Source organism: Saccostrea echinata, unplaced genomic scaffold, assembly GCF_033153115.1.
Source record: "Saccostrea echinata isolate AGI-Se365-2 ecotype Australia unplaced genomic scaffold, CSIRO_AGI_Sech_v1 ptg000054l, whole genome shotgun sequence".
In the NCBI taxonomy this organism is placed as follows: domain Eukaryota; kingdom Metazoa; phylum Mollusca; class Bivalvia; order Ostreida; family Ostreidae; genus Saccostrea; species Saccostrea echinata.
The window spans coordinates 54,613,568-54,633,337 of record NW_026889803.1 but is presented as its reverse complement, the minus strand read 5'-3'; the positions used below and the strand labels follow the sequence as shown (position 1 = coordinate 54,633,337).

General features: G+C 34.3%; 1 protein-coding gene across 6 annotated transcripts in view; it reads right to left on the bottom strand.

Moving 5' to 3' along the window:
- The window catches only part of LOC133205958 (muscle M-line assembly protein unc-89-like), a 38,804-nt gene that overhangs the window by 11,237 nt on the left and 7,797 nt on the right, over positions 1 to 19,770 (bottom strand). For 4 of the 6 annotated variants that reach the window (XM_061341863.1, XM_061341861.1, XM_061341859.1 and 1 more), the window contains exons 4-10: positions 9,674 to 10,323; positions 7,362 to 8,106; positions 6,192 to 6,464; positions 5,279 to 5,563; positions 4,197 to 4,496; positions 2,379 to 2,669; positions 1,119 to 2,230 (exon numbers count right to left, since the gene is read on the bottom strand). In XM_061341863.1, the coding sequence (XP_061197847.1) occupies positions 1,119 to 2,230; positions 2,379 to 2,669; positions 4,197 to 4,496; positions 5,279 to 5,563; positions 6,192 to 6,464; positions 7,362 to 8,106; positions 9,674 to 10,323 (3,656 nt within the window). Of the gene's footprint in view, positions 1 to 1,118; positions 2,231 to 2,378; positions 2,670 to 4,196; positions 4,497 to 5,278; positions 5,564 to 6,191; positions 6,465 to 7,361; positions 8,107 to 9,673; positions 10,324 to 11,201; positions 11,251 to 12,036; positions 12,128 to 19,770 lie in introns of those variants that run through there. The other 2 variants (XM_061341860.1, XM_061341862.1) reach the window with 2 other exon arrangements.

Genomic DNA, 19,770 nt, shown 5'->3' with positions numbered 1-19,770 from the left:
GAGGGAAAAAAGTGGCATGCTAAATGGACACAATCTGTCTGAGGGGCAGATAACTCAATTTACACATTACACAACCTAGACATGTAAGACACTAAGTAACTAATACAATTTTTAGTAAGACAAGAAAACATAAAATGGTGCATGTATCTTTGATAGGAAAAATCTGGAGAAAGATAGGATGAAACAAAACCAATGTATTATAAATATGTTTTCCTTTTTTTTTTCAAAGAATTTGGGATTCTTAAGTTAAACAGATATAATAATTATTGGTTCCTTGATATATTTTACAATGGGAAAAGTTGCATGGTGCTTTTATAGGACAATGATCATAGATCCCTCACCTGATGCAAACATTCTGAAATCTAGGAATATAATCAAAGTCAACACACCTAGAAATTATAAATTAAAACATGAAACCTATTTTCTTCAGGCTAATTGTATGTACACATGCCAGAACATGGAGTCTACAAATCATTATAAAGATATTTCTTTTTTTATATAGAGTTAAATAAAAATTCTACAGAAAAAAATTCAACAAGCAATTTATGATAAGTACATCATGCACATTCCTACCTCTCAACAGAATAATAAATAGTTTCCTAATCTCCAAGAAACAATGGAGTTAGAACACAACCTAGGTTTCCTCACATTGCCTGTGACCTTCAGTAGTTTTTGAAGGAAAAAAGAAAAGGTGCTGCAAGCTCACAAGCAATGAAGTGGCATCATCGCCAAGTAAACAGAAAGTATATATATATCTACAGCAGTTCCTGGTGATAAGAACAGACAGATGGAGCACATCTCATCAGAAAGCATGCAGCGTGCCTTAGATCAAAAACACACCCATTATCAGTATTTATTGGGCAATAATGCCTGATTTAATTAATTGGAAGCCACTTTGGCTTCTAAGGTTGAAATCAAAAAATGGTGATTTAAAATTGTGCTAATCTGTTTAAAACTCTTTGATGTACAAGGATAAGTAAATAAAAGAAAGGAAGTATTGTGGTTTGTAAATATTTTCCAGTACACTTTTCTCACTTTTAGTGAATGCACAGGGGAGATAACACTCACAGATAAAGGGAGACAAACAGTTCTTTACTTAATTGGACCTGGGTACTTACTTTTGCTTTGTGCTCTGCTCTGAAGGACTCCATCTCCCCAGGTAAGACCTTCAGACTGGATGTTCTTCTCAGCCCCTGTTCTCTCCTTTGTAATGCCATCACTGGTGCTGCAGCCGGAGTCGTGTTCTTCTTGGCCTCCATGTTCTCAAACAACATTCTCATACTCTGACTCCTATTCAGTCCAGTGGTCTCTGTCTTCAACTTTGCTACAGCAGTATCCTTCTGTGGTGTCTCAACAGATATTATCTTATTGTCATTCAAGTCTCTTTTCTCCTTGTTTTGAGAATTTGACAGAAATTTGGAAATAATATCGATATTGCTTTTGTTTTCAAGCCTGGCACTCTCACACCTCCGGAGGTTCACTGTTTGCTTTTCTGCACTTGTGTCCATCACTACCGGTCTCCATCCACTAGGCTTATCTACTTTTGAGTCAGTATTTTCTACCACAATTGTGGGGACTGTCCTTTCAGATTTCTCCGTCTCCTCCCTCTTCCATGTCAGAGGTTTCTCTCGGCTGTAATTATTTGTCACTCGAGCACTTTCTGTTCGCCGGAGAGATATGTTCTTCCATGGAGGATCATTTGCTTTTATGGTCTTTTCATCTTTAATAGATGCCTGCTTTTTCTGCGAATCTTTCAGTGAATCAGTTGGCAAAATGACTTGAGTATGTGATTTCTGGAGTTCAGATTTAGGCTGCAAAGTGGAATTTTCAGAAATGTTATTGCTAGCAATCTCTTCAGAGGGTATCTTTGTTGTCTTAATATTGCTGATGGATTGTCTTTTTTCTTCTTCGATGTCCCTGGTAACTGCTGAAGCTGGAGTATTTAGTGACCTGACGTCTTGCTGTTTGGTGAGATTTTTATTGCTGATCTCTTGCACTGTGTGTGTAGTATTGCGAGTTTGGGGTCTCTCCTGAGACTTAGCACCAATGGGTTCAAAGGTCGGCTTTAGAGCCAGGTTAGAGGTAGAGGTCACACGCACACTTTCACTGCGACGAACACTTGTTGACTTCCTCTGCTGAATCAGTTCCTCTGGTTGAGTTCCTCCTCTTCCAACAAGCCAATCTGTCTTCTTACTGACATAGCCAGAGGACCCTTTCTCACTCTTCTCTCCTACAGAAAATAATGGAAATTATCTCTTCTTGTATGCATAAACTGAATTATATGTAAAACTCAATTATGTTAATTTTAAAATTTTACAACATGTTTCTGCCTATGAATATTTTAAAACATGCTCTGATCTATAGAATATCTATCTCACCTTGTTGTATTGTTATAGTACAACTTGAGGAAACAACTCCAAAAGAATTCCTGGCGACACACTCATAACAACCGCCATCTTGTTCCATGATTTCCTGAATCTTCAACAGGGCCACGTTATTCTGGTATGTCTGTTTAAAGTCGGAGGTGTTTCCTATCATTCGTCCATCCTTTCTCCACAGAATTACAGGAATAGGACTTCCCTTTATGTGACATTGAAGAGTCAGGGATTTTCCACATGTGGCGGTCGTGTCACTCAGGGCTTGGAGAATTGCTGGTGGACCTTCTTTGGCTAAAAAGAACAAAAAAAAACCATGTCATTCTTCACAATTAAAAATCTCTGAATATTGTTTCCAATCAAAAATAATGTACCTGTATCATACCAGTCATGACTTTAAATTTTCTTTATCTGACCTGCAAGGTATCACAACATTGTTAAACATTTTCTGTACTATTGTTTGTAGATTATCCTGACTTATGAGGAGTATGTGTGATAAAATATTTGGGTACACATCAATATCTAGAATCAACACATCCATCACTGCTAATTAACAGGCTAATTTCTCCTTCAAAATTACTTCTCCATGCATTTTTTAAATGCCGTACACTGTTCCCCTTACCTTGCATCAAGATTTCAATTCCAAATCCAAAAAACATGAACTCCTTAGAATCATCTCTCTGGTTCAAGAACAAGTGTATATTTGACACTCTAGTATTTTCCCGATGTTTTTGTAAGTTCAGAGACCTTATCATATCTTGGTACCCAAAAAATCTTTCATTTTCAAAGAAGTTTCCAGGTCATCAAATCTATGTGTGTTAATTGTTGATAAAAAATATAAAATTATCAGACATATTTATTTCTCTTTGACAGGTTGAAGTGTCGTGATGTTGTGTCAGGTGGCATTTTTTTAGAATTGATTACTTGGCATCAACATTCTTTTACATGATTCAACAGTTACTTAAACTCGGACACCTTTTGAGGTCAATAAATGTTTGTAAATAAACTTCATTTTAACAGATAAACAATTGGGGACAAAGAACATTCACTGATCTCATCAAATCCTGTCTTCCTTTGGAGCAGATTTAAAACTTCACCAATAGAGTTTAAAATGATACAACAGCACAAAAAAGGCACACCTTACAGAGTTAAAATTTCAGATTTAAAAAAAACACACACATAAAAATTGAATTTTTAATATTGCTTTTTACAACCTACATGGAATTATATCATAAAGTGCATGAATTTGCAATAAATTATAATAGCTTTTACCAAAGTCGACTTTTTTTTTGCTGATTCATTAAAAAAAATAATAAATACAGCAGATGAATAGGCATAGAAAACATGCAGTAATAATTAAGTTTAATTATCTATGTCTTGCTCCATGTCTATTGTAAAACTGAATGTCATAACAAAACCTTGATAATAAAGGTGCACTTAAAAATCCTACAAAACACATACCAGTAAGAAAGTATTATGTTATCAATGGAATATCTTCAATGATAAAAATGAAACCTAAAACTTTAATTGGGTACTCCTCATACAATTGAAAGAAATCTTTTTATCAAGTATTAAACTTTCTATTGTTGAGATGCAATTCAAATCATCAATGGACATAGAATACTGTAAAGAAATCTTTTAATGCTACACATCTCAATACCTACACTTATGGTGATTAGATCTATCTACTTATAGTAGGCTAATCGGCCTGAATTTCTTTTGAATCTGACATGCTTAATATTGCCTTGAATTACCCAAGTCTGTAATTTAGACAATGTAAAGAAATGACTGCACATTTAGTGGGAGGTTAGGGCACCATACCTTTAACAACCACCAAACAGTCCACAGACACTTTCCCACATGAATTCTGGGCCACCACTTCATACTTTCCGCTGTCGTCCGTGGCAGACTGTGAAATCTTCAGAAGAGCTACCCGTCCATCATATAGAGTCTTGACGCGGGTATTTGGAGAAAGCTTGGTGCCATCACGATACCAGGTGAGGGTGGGGGTAGGGGACCCAATGACATCACACTCTAAGAGAATTAGGTCTCCAAAACTGTAGATATTACTTTCTGGTCGACTGAGGAACTGAGGGGCCACTTCTCCATCCCCGTCACTCTCTGTAATAAAACAATGCATAGGTGCAAATGTTAGAAAGTCAAGAGACATCTCAGACAAAGTCAGTATCACTAAATAGAGGGAGGAACCCACACAGGCTGGGACTTTGATAAGATTAAGGTGAAATAATCCAATTATCCTAACTCAAGCATTACATTATGTTTGTCCAAAGTCTTAGCCTTAAATGACCTCTAATCCCCAGAAAACATAGGACAACACCTTAGGATGTAGGTAATGTGGCGTAAGACAACAAAATAAAACAACAATGACACATTCTTGTAACAATAGGACTGTAATTATACATAGGAAATCGTTTACCTGAAACATTCCTTGCAGTAGTATATTTTATTCTTTTAAAGTCTATGAATTTTTTTTTTACAAATAAAGTAAGTGTTGTAAGTAATTACAGATTGAAACTTAAATTATATTTGTTTAAGCATCTACTTAAGAATAGCTTCAGTTCTTTACAGTATAAAAATAAAATGGTCAAATTTACATATACATAAAACAAAGAACTATAACTCTGACAATCAGACATACAAAATGTAGAAGCATCAACCAGTCAAACATTTATAAAGTTCTTTAATAAATGCAATCAAAACAGAAAGTAGCAATATGAATATATCTGTGTACTCCAAAAAAAAGTTTGGAGTACTTTGACCTTAAATTATCTCTTTTAGGGAGGAAAAAATGTGATGTTTTAGTCTTCATTTCCTTAATGAGCCAAAAAAAAAAAAAAAAGAAAAGATTTATATTCTAATATTCTATCAACAATCTCACTGACCTTTAACCTTAATCCTACAGGACGTTTTTGTCTCCCCTTTGTCATTCTTAGCAACACATGTATATTCCCCATGATCATCTAAGAATATTTCGCCGATTTCTAGCTTGGCCTTGTCTCCATCAAAAGTCTGTCTGAAATCTGCTGAATTCCTCTGAATGATACCATCCTTGTACCACGATACATGTGTGGCATCCACCACCTGGCATTCTAAGGACACCGCATGACCTTCCGTCACTGTCATGTCCACCAGACTGGACAGGAACCGTGGCGCTCTACCACTTACACCTGTGATTTATTGATGGACTTCTTTTAGTCTTGAATTAAATACACAGCAGTTTTCTTTCACTATTATTGAAATCTGTGGAATTTAGGTTCCTTATTTAGGAATCATTTTATTTCTGCAAAGTTTTTTTTTTCAAATTTAAGAACAATGATCAGAAATATTCATGATAAAGCCATTCCAAGATTTTTCTCTGTTTTGGGTTCACCCATCTTTCAAAAACCTTCCTACTTATTCACAAAACACACGAGCCAAACAAAAACACTCAGACTTAATAGTCATAAATACAACATCATTCAAAAGATTTGATATCTATAATCTACTTTTCTCATAGAAAGATATATTCCTTAGCAAAATCAAGGTATTAAATGCTCAATATATATAAACAGACATATTTTAGATAAATGTCGAAAGACACTGACAGAATTCAAAGATTTTCATCAAAATAATTAATTTCACTACGCTTGACGTTTGTTTCTTCAGATCTGGGGTGTCAAAAAAACCAAGGCACATGTGAATGCTAAACACAGATGAAACCAACATGAAATGGCCCAATTAACTGATTTCTTTACTTATTTCCCTTTAACTAACACGTATCCTCTTTTTATTAACAAAATTCTGTAAAATTCTTACTTGCAACAGTTAGTCTGGCCTTCGTCTGGGCTTCCCCCAGAGTATTACTGAACACACACTTATATTCTCCCATTTGGTCCTTTCTCACATTGTGAAGGGCCAGGATAGCCTTTCCAGACATCGGATCAAATGAGGCCCCGTCCCAAATGACCTTCTCTCCCCGGAACCAGGTGACGGAGGGGGGTGGGGAACAAGAAACACTACATTCTAAGGTCACATTTTTCCCTTCAGAAGTGGAGACATCTCGCATCATAGACTTAATCTCTGGACAACCTGCAAGTAAACAAGGCAGAACACTGCTACTTCAAAAGGTGTCAATTATCCTGAAAATGACATTTACTGCTCCTGAACACAGATATTAAGAGAATTGGTCCATATGAAAAATTATAAACTTTTCAAAATACAATTTGCTCCATAAAATCTTCTCTACATCTTTATTTGCCTTAGAAATGTTAAATACAAGAGAAATAAACATTTTACATGGAGTAGGATACAGCACCATTCTGATAAATAAACAAACTCAGTAAGAGGAAGAGCCTTGACTTATAAACACCCACTATAAATAAGAGTATTTTTCTGTGATGTAAAACGACAGTTAGGATCATGAAAACCATCTTGTATACACTATATTGCACACATTTATAATGAAGGGGTTATCACATGTAAGGGAAGACAACACTTTTAACACAGTGCCTACATATTCGCCAGCTGGTGCTAGAGTTTAAGACATCAGTGAGATGCAATTTTCGATCATGACTATTCTTTTCTAACATGCTGAGAACTGAGATGCCTTCAAAATCTGTAAATGAAAGGTCAGTAACATAAAAGATAAAGCAAGTTATCAGAAGCAGTGACTAATTATTGTATTAAAATTCCATGCTAAAAGTGAAGTTGATTGATGGTGAAATCGCATTGCAAAACTTTAGTCATTCAATCTGCACTTCATTTGTAGATAATTTTCACATGCAATTAGAGTTAAATGGACGTTGAAGCAGAGAATGTACATTACTTTTAAGAAGATAATGTTTCTATGATAAGATGTAAATTAAGAGATGACAACATGGAACACCTAATCAAAGACAAATCTGAAGAACACATAGAGCTGTAGTGCTAGAATTCTAATTTCATGAAAGTAAGGCTGAGATGAGAATTTAGAAGGAGATTTGTTACCTGCTGGTTTACCGTGGAAGATGGGAACAATTTCTTCTTTTTCCTCCTCATCAGACCCCGTCCCATAACCACTGCTGGCCTTGGAGATATCCATACGATTAAGAACACTGTGCTTTGGATCAACTTCCAACTGTTTACCATGGGGAGAGGGGGCTCTTTCTTTGGTGTCTGTACTTGGTTCTCTTTCTTTAAGAGTATCTAAAACATGTCTCTTTGATTCTTCATCTTTCAGCTGTTTTGACCTTGAGAGCTGAACTTTAGCCTCTGCCCTGTCACCCCAGGTTTCTCCCTTGGATGCTGAAAAATTTTCACTTTCCACAGTAAAGTCTCTTTCCTCAATTTCCTCCCCCTCAAAATCTGTCTTCTTACGAATATTATATGCTGTTCTTGTAAAGTAATCAGAGCCCCTGGAGGTCACCTTTCTGCGAGTTTTGATGACATCCTTGACATAATTATCTGACCCTCCAGGGGAGGTAACCTTGCTTTCAATTACAGTGTCCCTCTCCTCTTCCTGTGAGTGACTCTCTGTTCGTCTGAGTCGTGTTTTTTCAGTTACTGTTCGATCTCCATCATCTCTCTGGCTCACACTTTGGACTGTCACCGACCCATCTTCACCCTCAATAACTGAGATGGTTGAACCAGTAGGCTGGGCAGGTTCCACAGGCTGGATATTACAGTTTACTTTCAGCATCATTTCATTGGAAGTCTCCTCTTCAATTGTCTCTTTTGGTTGGGTTTTTTCCTGCTAATTCAACAAAGTATCTTATTTACTTGATGAAACACTTCGATAGTCATAAACTTTGACATGTCAATAAATTACACACTGTAAATTATTGATGAAGGCAACATGTTTCTATCTACTTTCTATCTAATATCACTCTAAAGGAAACTCTTTATTTAGAATTCACTGCATTTCACTAATAATCATTACCTATAATTTTAAATCTATGATACATCAGTGCATTCTCCCTACGCACAATTTAGAGAATTCACAAGTAATACATAATTAGAATTCAGTGTCAGTTAAAATAGCTTTTGTCAAAATCATCCTTTTGTGACAAGATGGTTGACTTGGCACTCAGTGGTGCAAATCAAATGGGTTATCTCCCTTGACGAGGGACACAGATGGAGCTAATTTACATAGACATTGTAACAGAAGCCATATAACAAAACTATATATGACCTAGTTATTGCATGAAATGACATTTTTTTGATGTATCAGGAAATCAAAACTAGCTCAGGTAGAAAATAAAAGCCTGACATGTTCTGGGATTGTTTGCACGGCCATATCAAGTGATCTTGTCAAATTTTCTACCTGAACTCACAATAAAAACAGAACCATTCCCCAGTAAAAATAAAAACCTATGGCTGACATATTAATTCCACCCTACGCAAGAGTCTTATGCTAACTTGTATGCAAGGAATCAAATTTACTTTACAAGGGTATAATATCAGCTGGTTTAATGACATCATGACAGTCATAAACCCTGTAACTGATCACTAAATCTCCATTGAAAAGATATTTTTTTAATGAACTTCTTTAATCTGCAAAATGTTGTGAAAATAACACTGACTTCCCTTCACCAAATAAAAATGACCTAAACCTGTTCAAATACTTGGACTAATTTTAAGTCCATAACGCCCATTTTTATTCTAGGCAGATACATTATATTTAACTCTGATTTTGTATGGCTTTACAGATATAGGTTTATTAAATACATGTAAACTGGCCTGGATTAATTTTATTACATGTGAAATGACAAGGACTACTTTTAGCATTAACATGTAAACCAATGCTGGGACAAAGGACTAATTTTGTTTGAATCATAAAAAAAGTGTTTTATTGACCAAGTTGCTTGGATGTTATTCTATTTGTCCTGCCTCACGCTGGCCCAGACCTTAGCAACTCACAAACGTGCAGGACTGCTCCCCTTCATTCTGAATAGCTCTATTATCAATGAGATACCCTCTCCCATACCTTTTACAACAACACTTAAATAATACCATTTAACAAATACAGACAGGGTATTATGGAAAAATTTAAATAAAAATTAATATTGCTTATTATCAAGAAAGTACACTAATGAATTTGGGACTTGGAGTTCTTTCAAAGGACTTTATAAAAGTAAATTTTTTAAAAACCATAAGCTATAGAATATTGATGAAAATGCATTCTGATCATTCAAAATATTTTCTTCTTAATCAACTATTTTTTTTAATAAATATATGAAAATGAGACATCACAAAATAAATCTCTATTTTCTTTCCACCTTAAAAAAATGCATTATCTGTGAAACTAAATCAATCAATACCTCAGTATCTGATAAGGGGTCCACATCATCGTCCACTGCACTCAGAAGTTCAGAAAAAGCTGCCTCCATGTCCAATGTACTCAGTTGAGAACGGTCTGATGTGGGAAGGGAACTAGAACGCTTCTTTTTCTCTAACCAGGCTGATGAAGAGTTCCCAGCTATTGCATCCACCACACTATTGCTGCGACTATTATTCCGACTTAATGTTAATTTTGATTCTTCGACATTAGTTTGAGACACTGTCGGTTCACTGTTTTGAGTTGATGAAGGGTGTTTCGAGTCCTGTAAACTATGAGTAGAATCTCTTCTGTTGGGTATGATAGGGGGTTTATGGTCCACAAGAATTTCTTCTGAAATTTTCTTTTTGCACTTAATTTTATTTTGTTCTGAGAGTTTATGATTTTTTGGAGAGTTGTCTCCCCTGATAGGTAATGTTACACTCTGTCTCCGAGAGTCTTTGTCTCTAGATGTCTCTGTCACCTTGAGCTCACTATCAGACACCTTATCCTCATTGATTCTATCGTGAAATGCTCGTCTCCCGTGTCTGTGGTTTGGAGTGTCCCCGCTTTCTCGTACCACTGTAGCTGACTGAGACCCAAGGCTTCTTCTCCTCTGATCTATCTGGCCGGCGTCTCGACTGTTTTCTCTCTCTGCAACAAGACAATACAAAATTAATTGACTGTGGAATGTTATTCTTTTGCATAGACACAAATAATTTTTTAACATACAAACAAAATTTAACAATGAAATGAAGCATGTCAAGATAATTATGCAATAAGAATGGTGTCTTTGTCTAAGCTTTGATCATGGACAGATAACAGAACTAGCTCTTTTCTTGAATTTTACTCCATTCATTCTACTGTCAATTGAAAACACTTGTATAATTCACTTGCAGGCTTTTGGATAAAGATGAAGGGAAACATTTCACACTGTTTATATTTTTACTACAACAGTGCAAACTGAATCATTTCCAAAGGAAGTAGTTCCTTACATGCAGACCTGATGCACATCTCTGGGTTGTCTCCAAGCAAATTGAAAACTCAGTTAAACTCTTGGAAACAATTCATCTTCCTCTAAAATGCTTGACAGTAGCTATGCATTTGGAGTACTATTTTTGAAACTTAATTTACAGAAGAATTCTTGGGAATTCCTTAAATTTTAATCGAGATTAGATTTTGCAAAGACCAAGAATGGAATGTGATTATTTCAATACAAAAAACAGGAATCATCAGGATAAATTGTCAGAGAGAGAGAGAAAGAGAAAGAGAGAGAGAAAGACTAAACAACAAAAACAATGATCAATAGATTTTACTGTTGTTCAATTATATTCTGGCTTTTACTTTTATGTACGAGTTGGAATAATAAACTAGCAAATTTCTCTGTCAGGTCAAGAGAAGCAATAGAAAACCCAAGTAGGTTGTATAATTTTGTGTACATTTAGCACAGATACCTTCAATATTCAAGAGCATTTAAAACATTTTTCCCTCAGAAGGTTAATAGATACAGTACTATAGGTAGCACATATTACCTAAACATTTCCGGTAGTAATACATACGCTCCATCATATATAACAGAAAATTCAAATATTTCCCACTTGAAGTAAGATCACACTTGACATTTTGAGAATCTGATGCTCCCAATCTTAATATTGCTAATTCACGACACTTTTATTGCAAGGTGTGTTTTTTTTCTTCCGATTGGAGATGCACTTTTTGTATCACATGACCTGTTGGTACGAAAATACATTCCACCTAGATCAATAATACCCCCAAGATTCCATTATGAAGTTATTGCATCAAATTTATCCAGGACAAAATCAATCGTTTGAGTTCAAATACTCCTTGACGCTGTTTTATTGACAGGAGAGAAATTAACGAGGGACGTCCCCTCAAAGATTACAGGTAAATGTAAAAAAAATGAAGATTCTGATAAATTGTGTGACCAGTCTTCAACTGATTCAAGGATTAAAAGATACCAAACGGTGTCAGTGTAAATTTCACTTACGACCTTCTATTACTACGATTGAGATTCAACACAGCAATAGACATGTACCAGTAATGTCAATAATTCCAACGTTGTTCAAATAAAGGAAATATAAGAACTGCAATAGAAATGGGTGTACAAGGTTCCGTTCTATACTTGCAACCTGTTTAGAATCTTTAACGCCTTCTACAGACAAATTTGCTCTTTAATCAATGTTGCATTTTAGCCAAATGACAAAAGTTATCAGCATATTGGAACTAATTAAAAAATACAATCAATGATCTGGTTTTAAGTTTCTACCCTATTGATAAAAACCATGAATTATTTACAGGAAAACGACACCTTTACAAAGTGACGTAAAATAATACGTGAAATTTTACCTTTAAGGATACTTTGGGATACACTCCATTGTTTCATATTTAAGGTATTTTTTGACACATAAGTAACACTGTCCATGTTTTCTTGTTTACAAAGTGTGAGTCAGCAGGGTCCAGTACGTTTACTTATCAAGCTATAGATAAAAGTTAATACTTAATTCTTTGTATTTAAATATACCATTCAAATTAAATGGCCGAAATCTGTATGTACAACCCAATGATCCATTGTAAATCTCCAGCTCACGGAAAATAAGGGGGAGTTTAAATCCATAAGTGAAGTTTTCACAGTATCATTTTCAAGATAACAGTTTTAAAAATCAAGATTTTTTTGACTTAAACTAAATGATTACATAATTGCTGTCTAACAGATTGTTAGATTTATTTCACCAATACAAATGAAATAAATGCAATGTGATAATCTATACAAACATGACGTGCAACATGGAAAAAAAAGGGTGCAGGGTCCTTCGTGTAGACCACAGAACTTCTGTATCGGAGTCTGATGAAATCACCTCTGATATCATGTCAGAACAAATGTGTCTCACCCACTCAGAATTAAATCGTATTTTCTATCTTTTTACATTTCTCATCCTCAGGTCCTTCTCTGTGATATGAAGAGAATTTATTGACAGTTTGCAGAAAACATGCAAAGTATAGGATTATTTTACAATTTAAAGGAAAAAGAACAGTATTTTCAAAAGAAATAATTTTGTTTCAAGATATTATCTTAAAATTCTTCAGACTTTATTGTTATTTGCAATAGTGTATGCTGGAAGGATTCCTACATTAAAGTTCCCCAGATAACTCAAGAGGTGTAACAGAGACTTCTTTACAATAAATGACGTTGAAGAGTGGTAAAAAAAAGTTAATCTTTAATTTGTACAATCTCTAATTCTCTGATATGCGATAAAAGGCTTAGACATTTTTACACCTCTTGTTAAGATCAACTCAGAGTACTGAAGCTTTTATGAATTATGTGAATTATTATAATTTTATACATATTTCTATTGAGAATTGCTTATCACGGGTATCGTTAAAGGATCAAGTTTGGAACAATTTGTTTAGCAACAAGACTTAAGGGTCCGATCTTTTAAGCTTCTTTAACACAGCACAATATGAAACAGATTTGGAGATCAGGGTAAACAGAATTTCTCATAAAATGACCAAACAAGTTGAAACTTTTCTCACTTTGTGGGAAAAACAAAGAAATTGGGTGATAACTGAATGTTAAAGCCCCTCAAACCTTGGGCAGTGATAAGGATATTAGAGGGATCACGACTTGACCTGGCGAAGACTGGACAAGGACTAGTTTCCAATATGGAAATGAAATATACATACATGATTAACGTCCAAAATTTGAGACATAAACCATTATTTGAATTTGCCTTCAGATTTCCATAAAGAGGTAATTACCTCATTAAGATTTCTTAATTTCTTCTTTAACACTTAATACCTAACCTATACATATAAAATAAAAAAGTGTTCAATACAGTTGCTGCCAGCAATGTTAACAAATTCCTAAATTAAAAGCTATAGGAGAAAAGGAAATAAATGCACCATGTGATACAGCCAGAATACCCTCTCTAAACAATGGACAGGTTTTCCACACAAAATTAAACACCTTTTCCTAAGAAAATCTTTTGACCTTTCTAAGGCTTTGAGATCACAGGTTGCCTTTGGACATGTAAATCATAGTAACACATGTTTACATTGAAGTAAGCCTCTTTTTCCTTTTTTCTAAAAAAACTAGCAGTAACACAATACAGCTATACACCTCTATGCAAATCTCTGCTGGTAATTAGTTGGTCTTAGTTTATGCTTATTTAGGTACCACAGTAGGTGGGATATTTGTTCCCATAAACATTTCGTTAAATGCAAAATCTCAACCTGCACATATTACAAGAAATGTCATAAAATTAGCATATTGCCAATATATTAAGATCACATATATCATTGAAAGATAAATCAGCTAGGCTTAAGAGCAATTCAATTTCTAAAAACACTTTTCTAAATTGAAGATTTACCAGTGTGTGTAAGTGCTCTCTTTCATCAAAATTTGTTTTTTCCCCTTGAGATCTCATTGCATTAAGGGTACATGACAAACATTTCTTTTCGGTTAACATACACAAAATTTGGATTTTTCCAAACCTGACTGCCTGATTTACTTGTTTAATGAACTTTGTTACCATATATGAGTTTCTCCTGCAATCCTAGATGCATGTTTAAAGGGGCATTTCAAATTACACTGCATGTTCATATTTGATTTTTGGGGATCTATAAATCTGGGGGGGGGGGGGGGGGAGGGGGATAAAAAAAACAAAAAAAATAAATCAATGAAAATAATAAAAAATCACTGATATATTTAGTTAACTTTGGTGTATGTTTAGGATCTATCTGTACCAGAATTTTTAACTTGCATCCACAAGCCTCAGAAGGGTATGTATGCCCAAATCGAAAAACCCAATAGCCATAGGCATAGGTCTTTTATTCCTCAAAGTTAATAGATTTTATTTGAATTAGCCATACATGTACATGTATATAGTTAGCATCCAAAAAGGTAAACTTTCAATGCAACATGTTTTATATTTAATAAGTTGGTTACATATTTTCTTTTGCATCAAGATTTCAACTCTTTTGGCCATATTAAACAGCAAACAAACCAGTTTATTAAGTTTTACATTGGTATATATACCTTAATTGAATGCATTGTGCATAAACAGACCCCTTTGGATGTTTAAACTGACGATTTATTGCTGTGAATACCAATTTAAAAGCTGTATAGACATTGATATATGAAGGAAAAATCTTAAAAGGGAGAGAACTCATCCAAACCATCAGAATAATCTTTCCTGACAAAATCTAATATAAAGATTTTCTCTGCTAATCCCACGATCTCTAATTACTCCTTTTGAGAAAATTTAATGATTCAGACAGTATGGTACCCTACTGGTGTGATGAAACTGAATGCCAAGGACCAAAGTATTTTTGGGGGGCTGTCGAGAGTGATCCTATAAAGTCATGGCCCTCTATGTATGGATGACTTTGTTTTATCTGATTTTTCACTTCATGTAAGCAATGACTCATGTACATTTTTGTATACAATGCTTTAAAATATTTAAATCTAATAATTGCTCCCAGACACAGCTGATTACAAAGTTTAAAGTTAAATGCAAGGGTAAAACACTTGTATGCTACAGGCTGTTCCATCATGAAACAACATTAAACAAAGCATGATTTATGAATAAAAGCAATAAAATAATAATTCAAACATGTTTTATGAACATGTCATATTGTAGCTACTCCTACACAATAAGCCCCACCCTCAAGAAAAACAAAAGATCCGCAGTCAATTAACCCCTCCTTACTAGATTTAAATTCTGAAATCCAAATTTTATTGCACATAATAATGCAATGTGCAGCAGTACTCTACAGTGTGTAACTTATTTTAATTAATTCACAGTTTCATTCTCCTCCATTAAATTTACAATAAACAGAGACTATTACAGAGTATTACTTAAATCCATATCATATAAGTCACATCAGCCCCTGGGCCTTCGGCTCTCGGGCTGATGTGGGCCCAACTGAGGGCTGGTGTGATGTATGATACAGATTTTAGTATGAAGTATTCTATTTAACATATACTTAAAATGTTTGATATGTGTTCACACATTTTGCTGACTTTTAAAGTCATCTAAGAATGTTTGTTGTATGTATACATTTTTCTTTAAAATTAAATAGGGCCAATTCTAAAACTTATCAAGTCAGCAAATTTTAGTACATAAATTTTATTACATGTATATTCAATATAATCAATTGATTAAGTGAAAACTTAATTTTTGAGTTTATATGCATTTTTGCACACTGGTCTGATACTTGATATGGGTTTTTGGACCAGTCATTTGATATGCATTATTATGACATCACCCATATCGCATGGTGCGGATTTGGTGTTTTTACTACAATGTAATAAGTATATGATAAAACAATATAACTATTACCATTCAACAATGAATAAAGAACAGTGTGTTACTCTGTCTAAAGGAAGGTGACCTTCATAAAACAAAAAAAATCATAAGATGGATTATTCTTAACAGAACACAGAAAATGATACACAGTAATCTGACAAAGTAATGTATCAATTAACCTCTCTGACAGATTAAAACAAAGTTAAATATTCAGTGTCCTCTTTCACAAGATAAAAACTGAGCACACTCTGGATTGTTCCTGTCAAAGCAAATATATATTGATGCAACCTTGAGTCTAACATTCTATTTATAGATTTAAAATTTAAGGAGCACTCATTAAAGTAAAATATATAGCTGTCTCAGACAGTCCAAATCTGTGAGTCACTTCTGAAACATTTGCAAAAATTACTCAACTGCAGAAAAATAAGATTCTATTTTCTGTGTGCATTCTTGATCTTCATCATGTATTCACACTGTAAACAATGGGTTTCAGACTTCCTTATGATTAAAATTTTTAAAATTGAACTTTCTCTGAAAATTCCTCATAACTCTTATACACATGATGAAGATTCCAATATTATGCATCTATATCTACCTGATGCAAAATCCATGTACTGGTTAAAGACATCAAGTCCATGCTATTTGGAATTTGTAGCTAATTTATGCATTCCCTAAAAACACAAAATTTTAAAACATAATCTTACCAAACCGCAGCTAGAAGCTGATGGCCCTAAATCCCTTGCGTGTGCACTTAAAAACGGCACTGATGTGAGATGACAGCTAGCATTATGTCAGGCCAGCTACCAGGTGAGGCGAAACCTTTTATACCTATCAACTGAACACTCCAAAAAAGTTTAACGACATTCAGACCATGCCTTCCCAAGATCCCCCTGGCCAATGTAGGGATGCCCCATTCAAGTCTTTTAACGATTAGGCTCCTGTATCAAGTTAAACGACCTCGAAATTGACAGTCAAATAATAGACACTTCTGCAATAATCCATCACTTTTTACAAAAAGACGATAACTTGAGAAGTTTTAACTGCATCCAGTCACTCGGAGCCATCAATCTCTACAAGACTGACTTTCTTCTGATGATAACATGGATCTGTGGGTTTTTAGTAGAGAAAATAATAGGGAAATAATCACCTTTTCAATCACAGAAAGCTTATTATAACAACTTAGGTTTGTTGTCTATTTGCAACATCGATTCAATGAAACATTCAATAAATCAAAATATCACCTCTTTTAAAAAGGGTCATGTTAACACAATATTGTATAAACTTAGTTTCTTAAAACAGAGATTTAATTATGACATATCATGTACAGAAAGCATTCAAAAGCACTGAATAAAAACATTACAAATAAATACAATTAGCAGTGTAGCAAGACATCAGACAAGGTCAATTTAATGTATACCTATCACAAATTCATTTTTCAACACCAAGTTGTTCTAAACGTCCAAAGAATCTAATGCAAGATAAAATTCAAGAGAGATATTTACCAAAATTCTACTCCACACTGAGTCCATCACCACAGGATATAAAAGTAAACAATGCTTCAGTCATTTTGGAAGGTTATTTTCAAATTCATTTGATATAAAGACCAAATATATTCATCAAGAGATTTTATAAGGATCAGGATTTTTTTTTTCAACGAAGAGTTATTAACCTTTGAAAAGTGATGCTGCTGCCAAATTTTTCAACTAAACTTTTTTTACAGGTACTTGCACACACAGTATATGAACAAATATGACTTGAGAAAAACTTAATTCACTTCAGTAATAAACTGTGACATCCTTTGGTCTGATGAAAGGTTTGAAAGTTTATTTTCATAAGAACTACTCTAAGACCCCAGCACTGAATTCCACTGAAAATTGATTTATTGGGAACACTGTGCCTCAAATTAAAGGGGATTACTTGGTTAAGAATTTAAAAGGGACATCATCTCTTCAATTCTAATTTCAATTGGTCTATTTTAAATTTCTGTTTAATCAGATCAAAAATTGTACTGTACTTATGGAATAAACATTCAAGGTTTTGCAATACAAATTTTAAGAGCATACATGTGTATACAGTGAACAGTCTTAGCAAGCTATCTGCTATTCTTATTTTCTCTGATAATTTCCAAAATCATCTTGACCCCTAGCTTGTGACATTTTTAAAAGCTATACTTATTCATACTTATTCATTCATGTTCTTGAAGCTGTGGAATCATTCTGAAAATACACTTATAAAGCTTCACAAATCTGAAGTGACAGATAATGTGAAGAACATTACATAATTCTTCTGAAGACTTCCAACAATTTCCTGCCAAAATAACTAGACTGCTGTTAAAAATAAATAAATATACCTTCTTTAAATTATCAAATGACACAACTGCCAAGTTCTGCTGACTTTACCTGAAGAAATTGAAAAACCTTCCTTCTGCACAAATAACAGTAATTTTTCTCCCTTCGATGTCTTATTCCATCTCAGAAGAGCTTCAGAATGTTCTAATTTGACAAAGCTTGTTTACTTATGAAGGTGTGTAATCAACCCATGATTTATGGCCAATTGACCCCCAAAACTTTTGAAACTCAGACTCCAACAAAATCTAATTTTGACCTGGCATAGTATTTCAAGCAATAAGTGATTGGCCATTAAGATGTTATAAATGGGGGATTGATTTAGAGCGGGGAGTGTCAGTAGGTGATAACCCTCATTACAGGTGAGAGTTACCGCCAGTAGAGAAACTGATACCTGTCCACTTCTTCTGACGACCTTACAGGTAATTATGTTTTCATAGTTGTCATTTCAGGTCACCGGTAATCAAAATCATGTCCACGGTCTAATAATTCATCATTAACACAAGCAGACATACAGACAACTGACATTCAGTGATCTCATCATATAAGACCAAAAAAAGTAAGTCAAGGTAAAATATTCATTACAGGTAGCAAAATCTCATTACATCAAAAACATATTCATAGTGACCAGATAACAGTAATACTGTGGAATTCCTCCTCAACAAGGGACCATGGATTTCCATGTTTATTTAGTACTTGCTTATCTGACAAAATATTCCTTCAGTATTATATCTGGACATACAAATTCTTCTTCACAACAGTCAAACAGTTAAAAAATGTCTAAAATGAACACTGATATTGTCAGCAGAGACAAGAATTTCAGGGGGAGATAAGCCTTTTCCTTCACAATTATCTAGGGGAAAAGGCATCAGCATAATGCAGCTTTACATTGTATCGAATTCTGTGAGAATTCACATCAAGTTTACGAACACAAATAAATATAAGAGGGAACAGACAAGATGCTTTGCATGTCAAGGCATTAAGTAACAAACTGCCACTTCATCTTAACAATCAGAGTCTTTTAGGTCACACTTCAATTGTATAATGTGGCACACTTTAACCAGAATAAAAATGATGAAAATCTCTCTTTAGTTCAAACATCTGTGAAATACGAAGCAGGGCAACCTCAATGAGAATTATTAGCATAAGTTAGATCACCTTACAATGTAAAATAATCTGCACAATAAGCAGACGGCAACTAAAGGATTTTTAAGTACATGTCTTCCATAGTTCACTAGATTTTGGAACTGTGGAAGAGATTAATTGAATGGTTTCTATCTACATAAAGAATACATAAGAATTTACTAGACAGAGGTGTTCAAGGCCAGGATATAAAATGCATGCACTTTTACTTAAGCAGCTAAATTAAATGGACCAAAGAAATAAGAATACATTTGCTTATCTAATGAGGTACAGTGCCGTCGCAA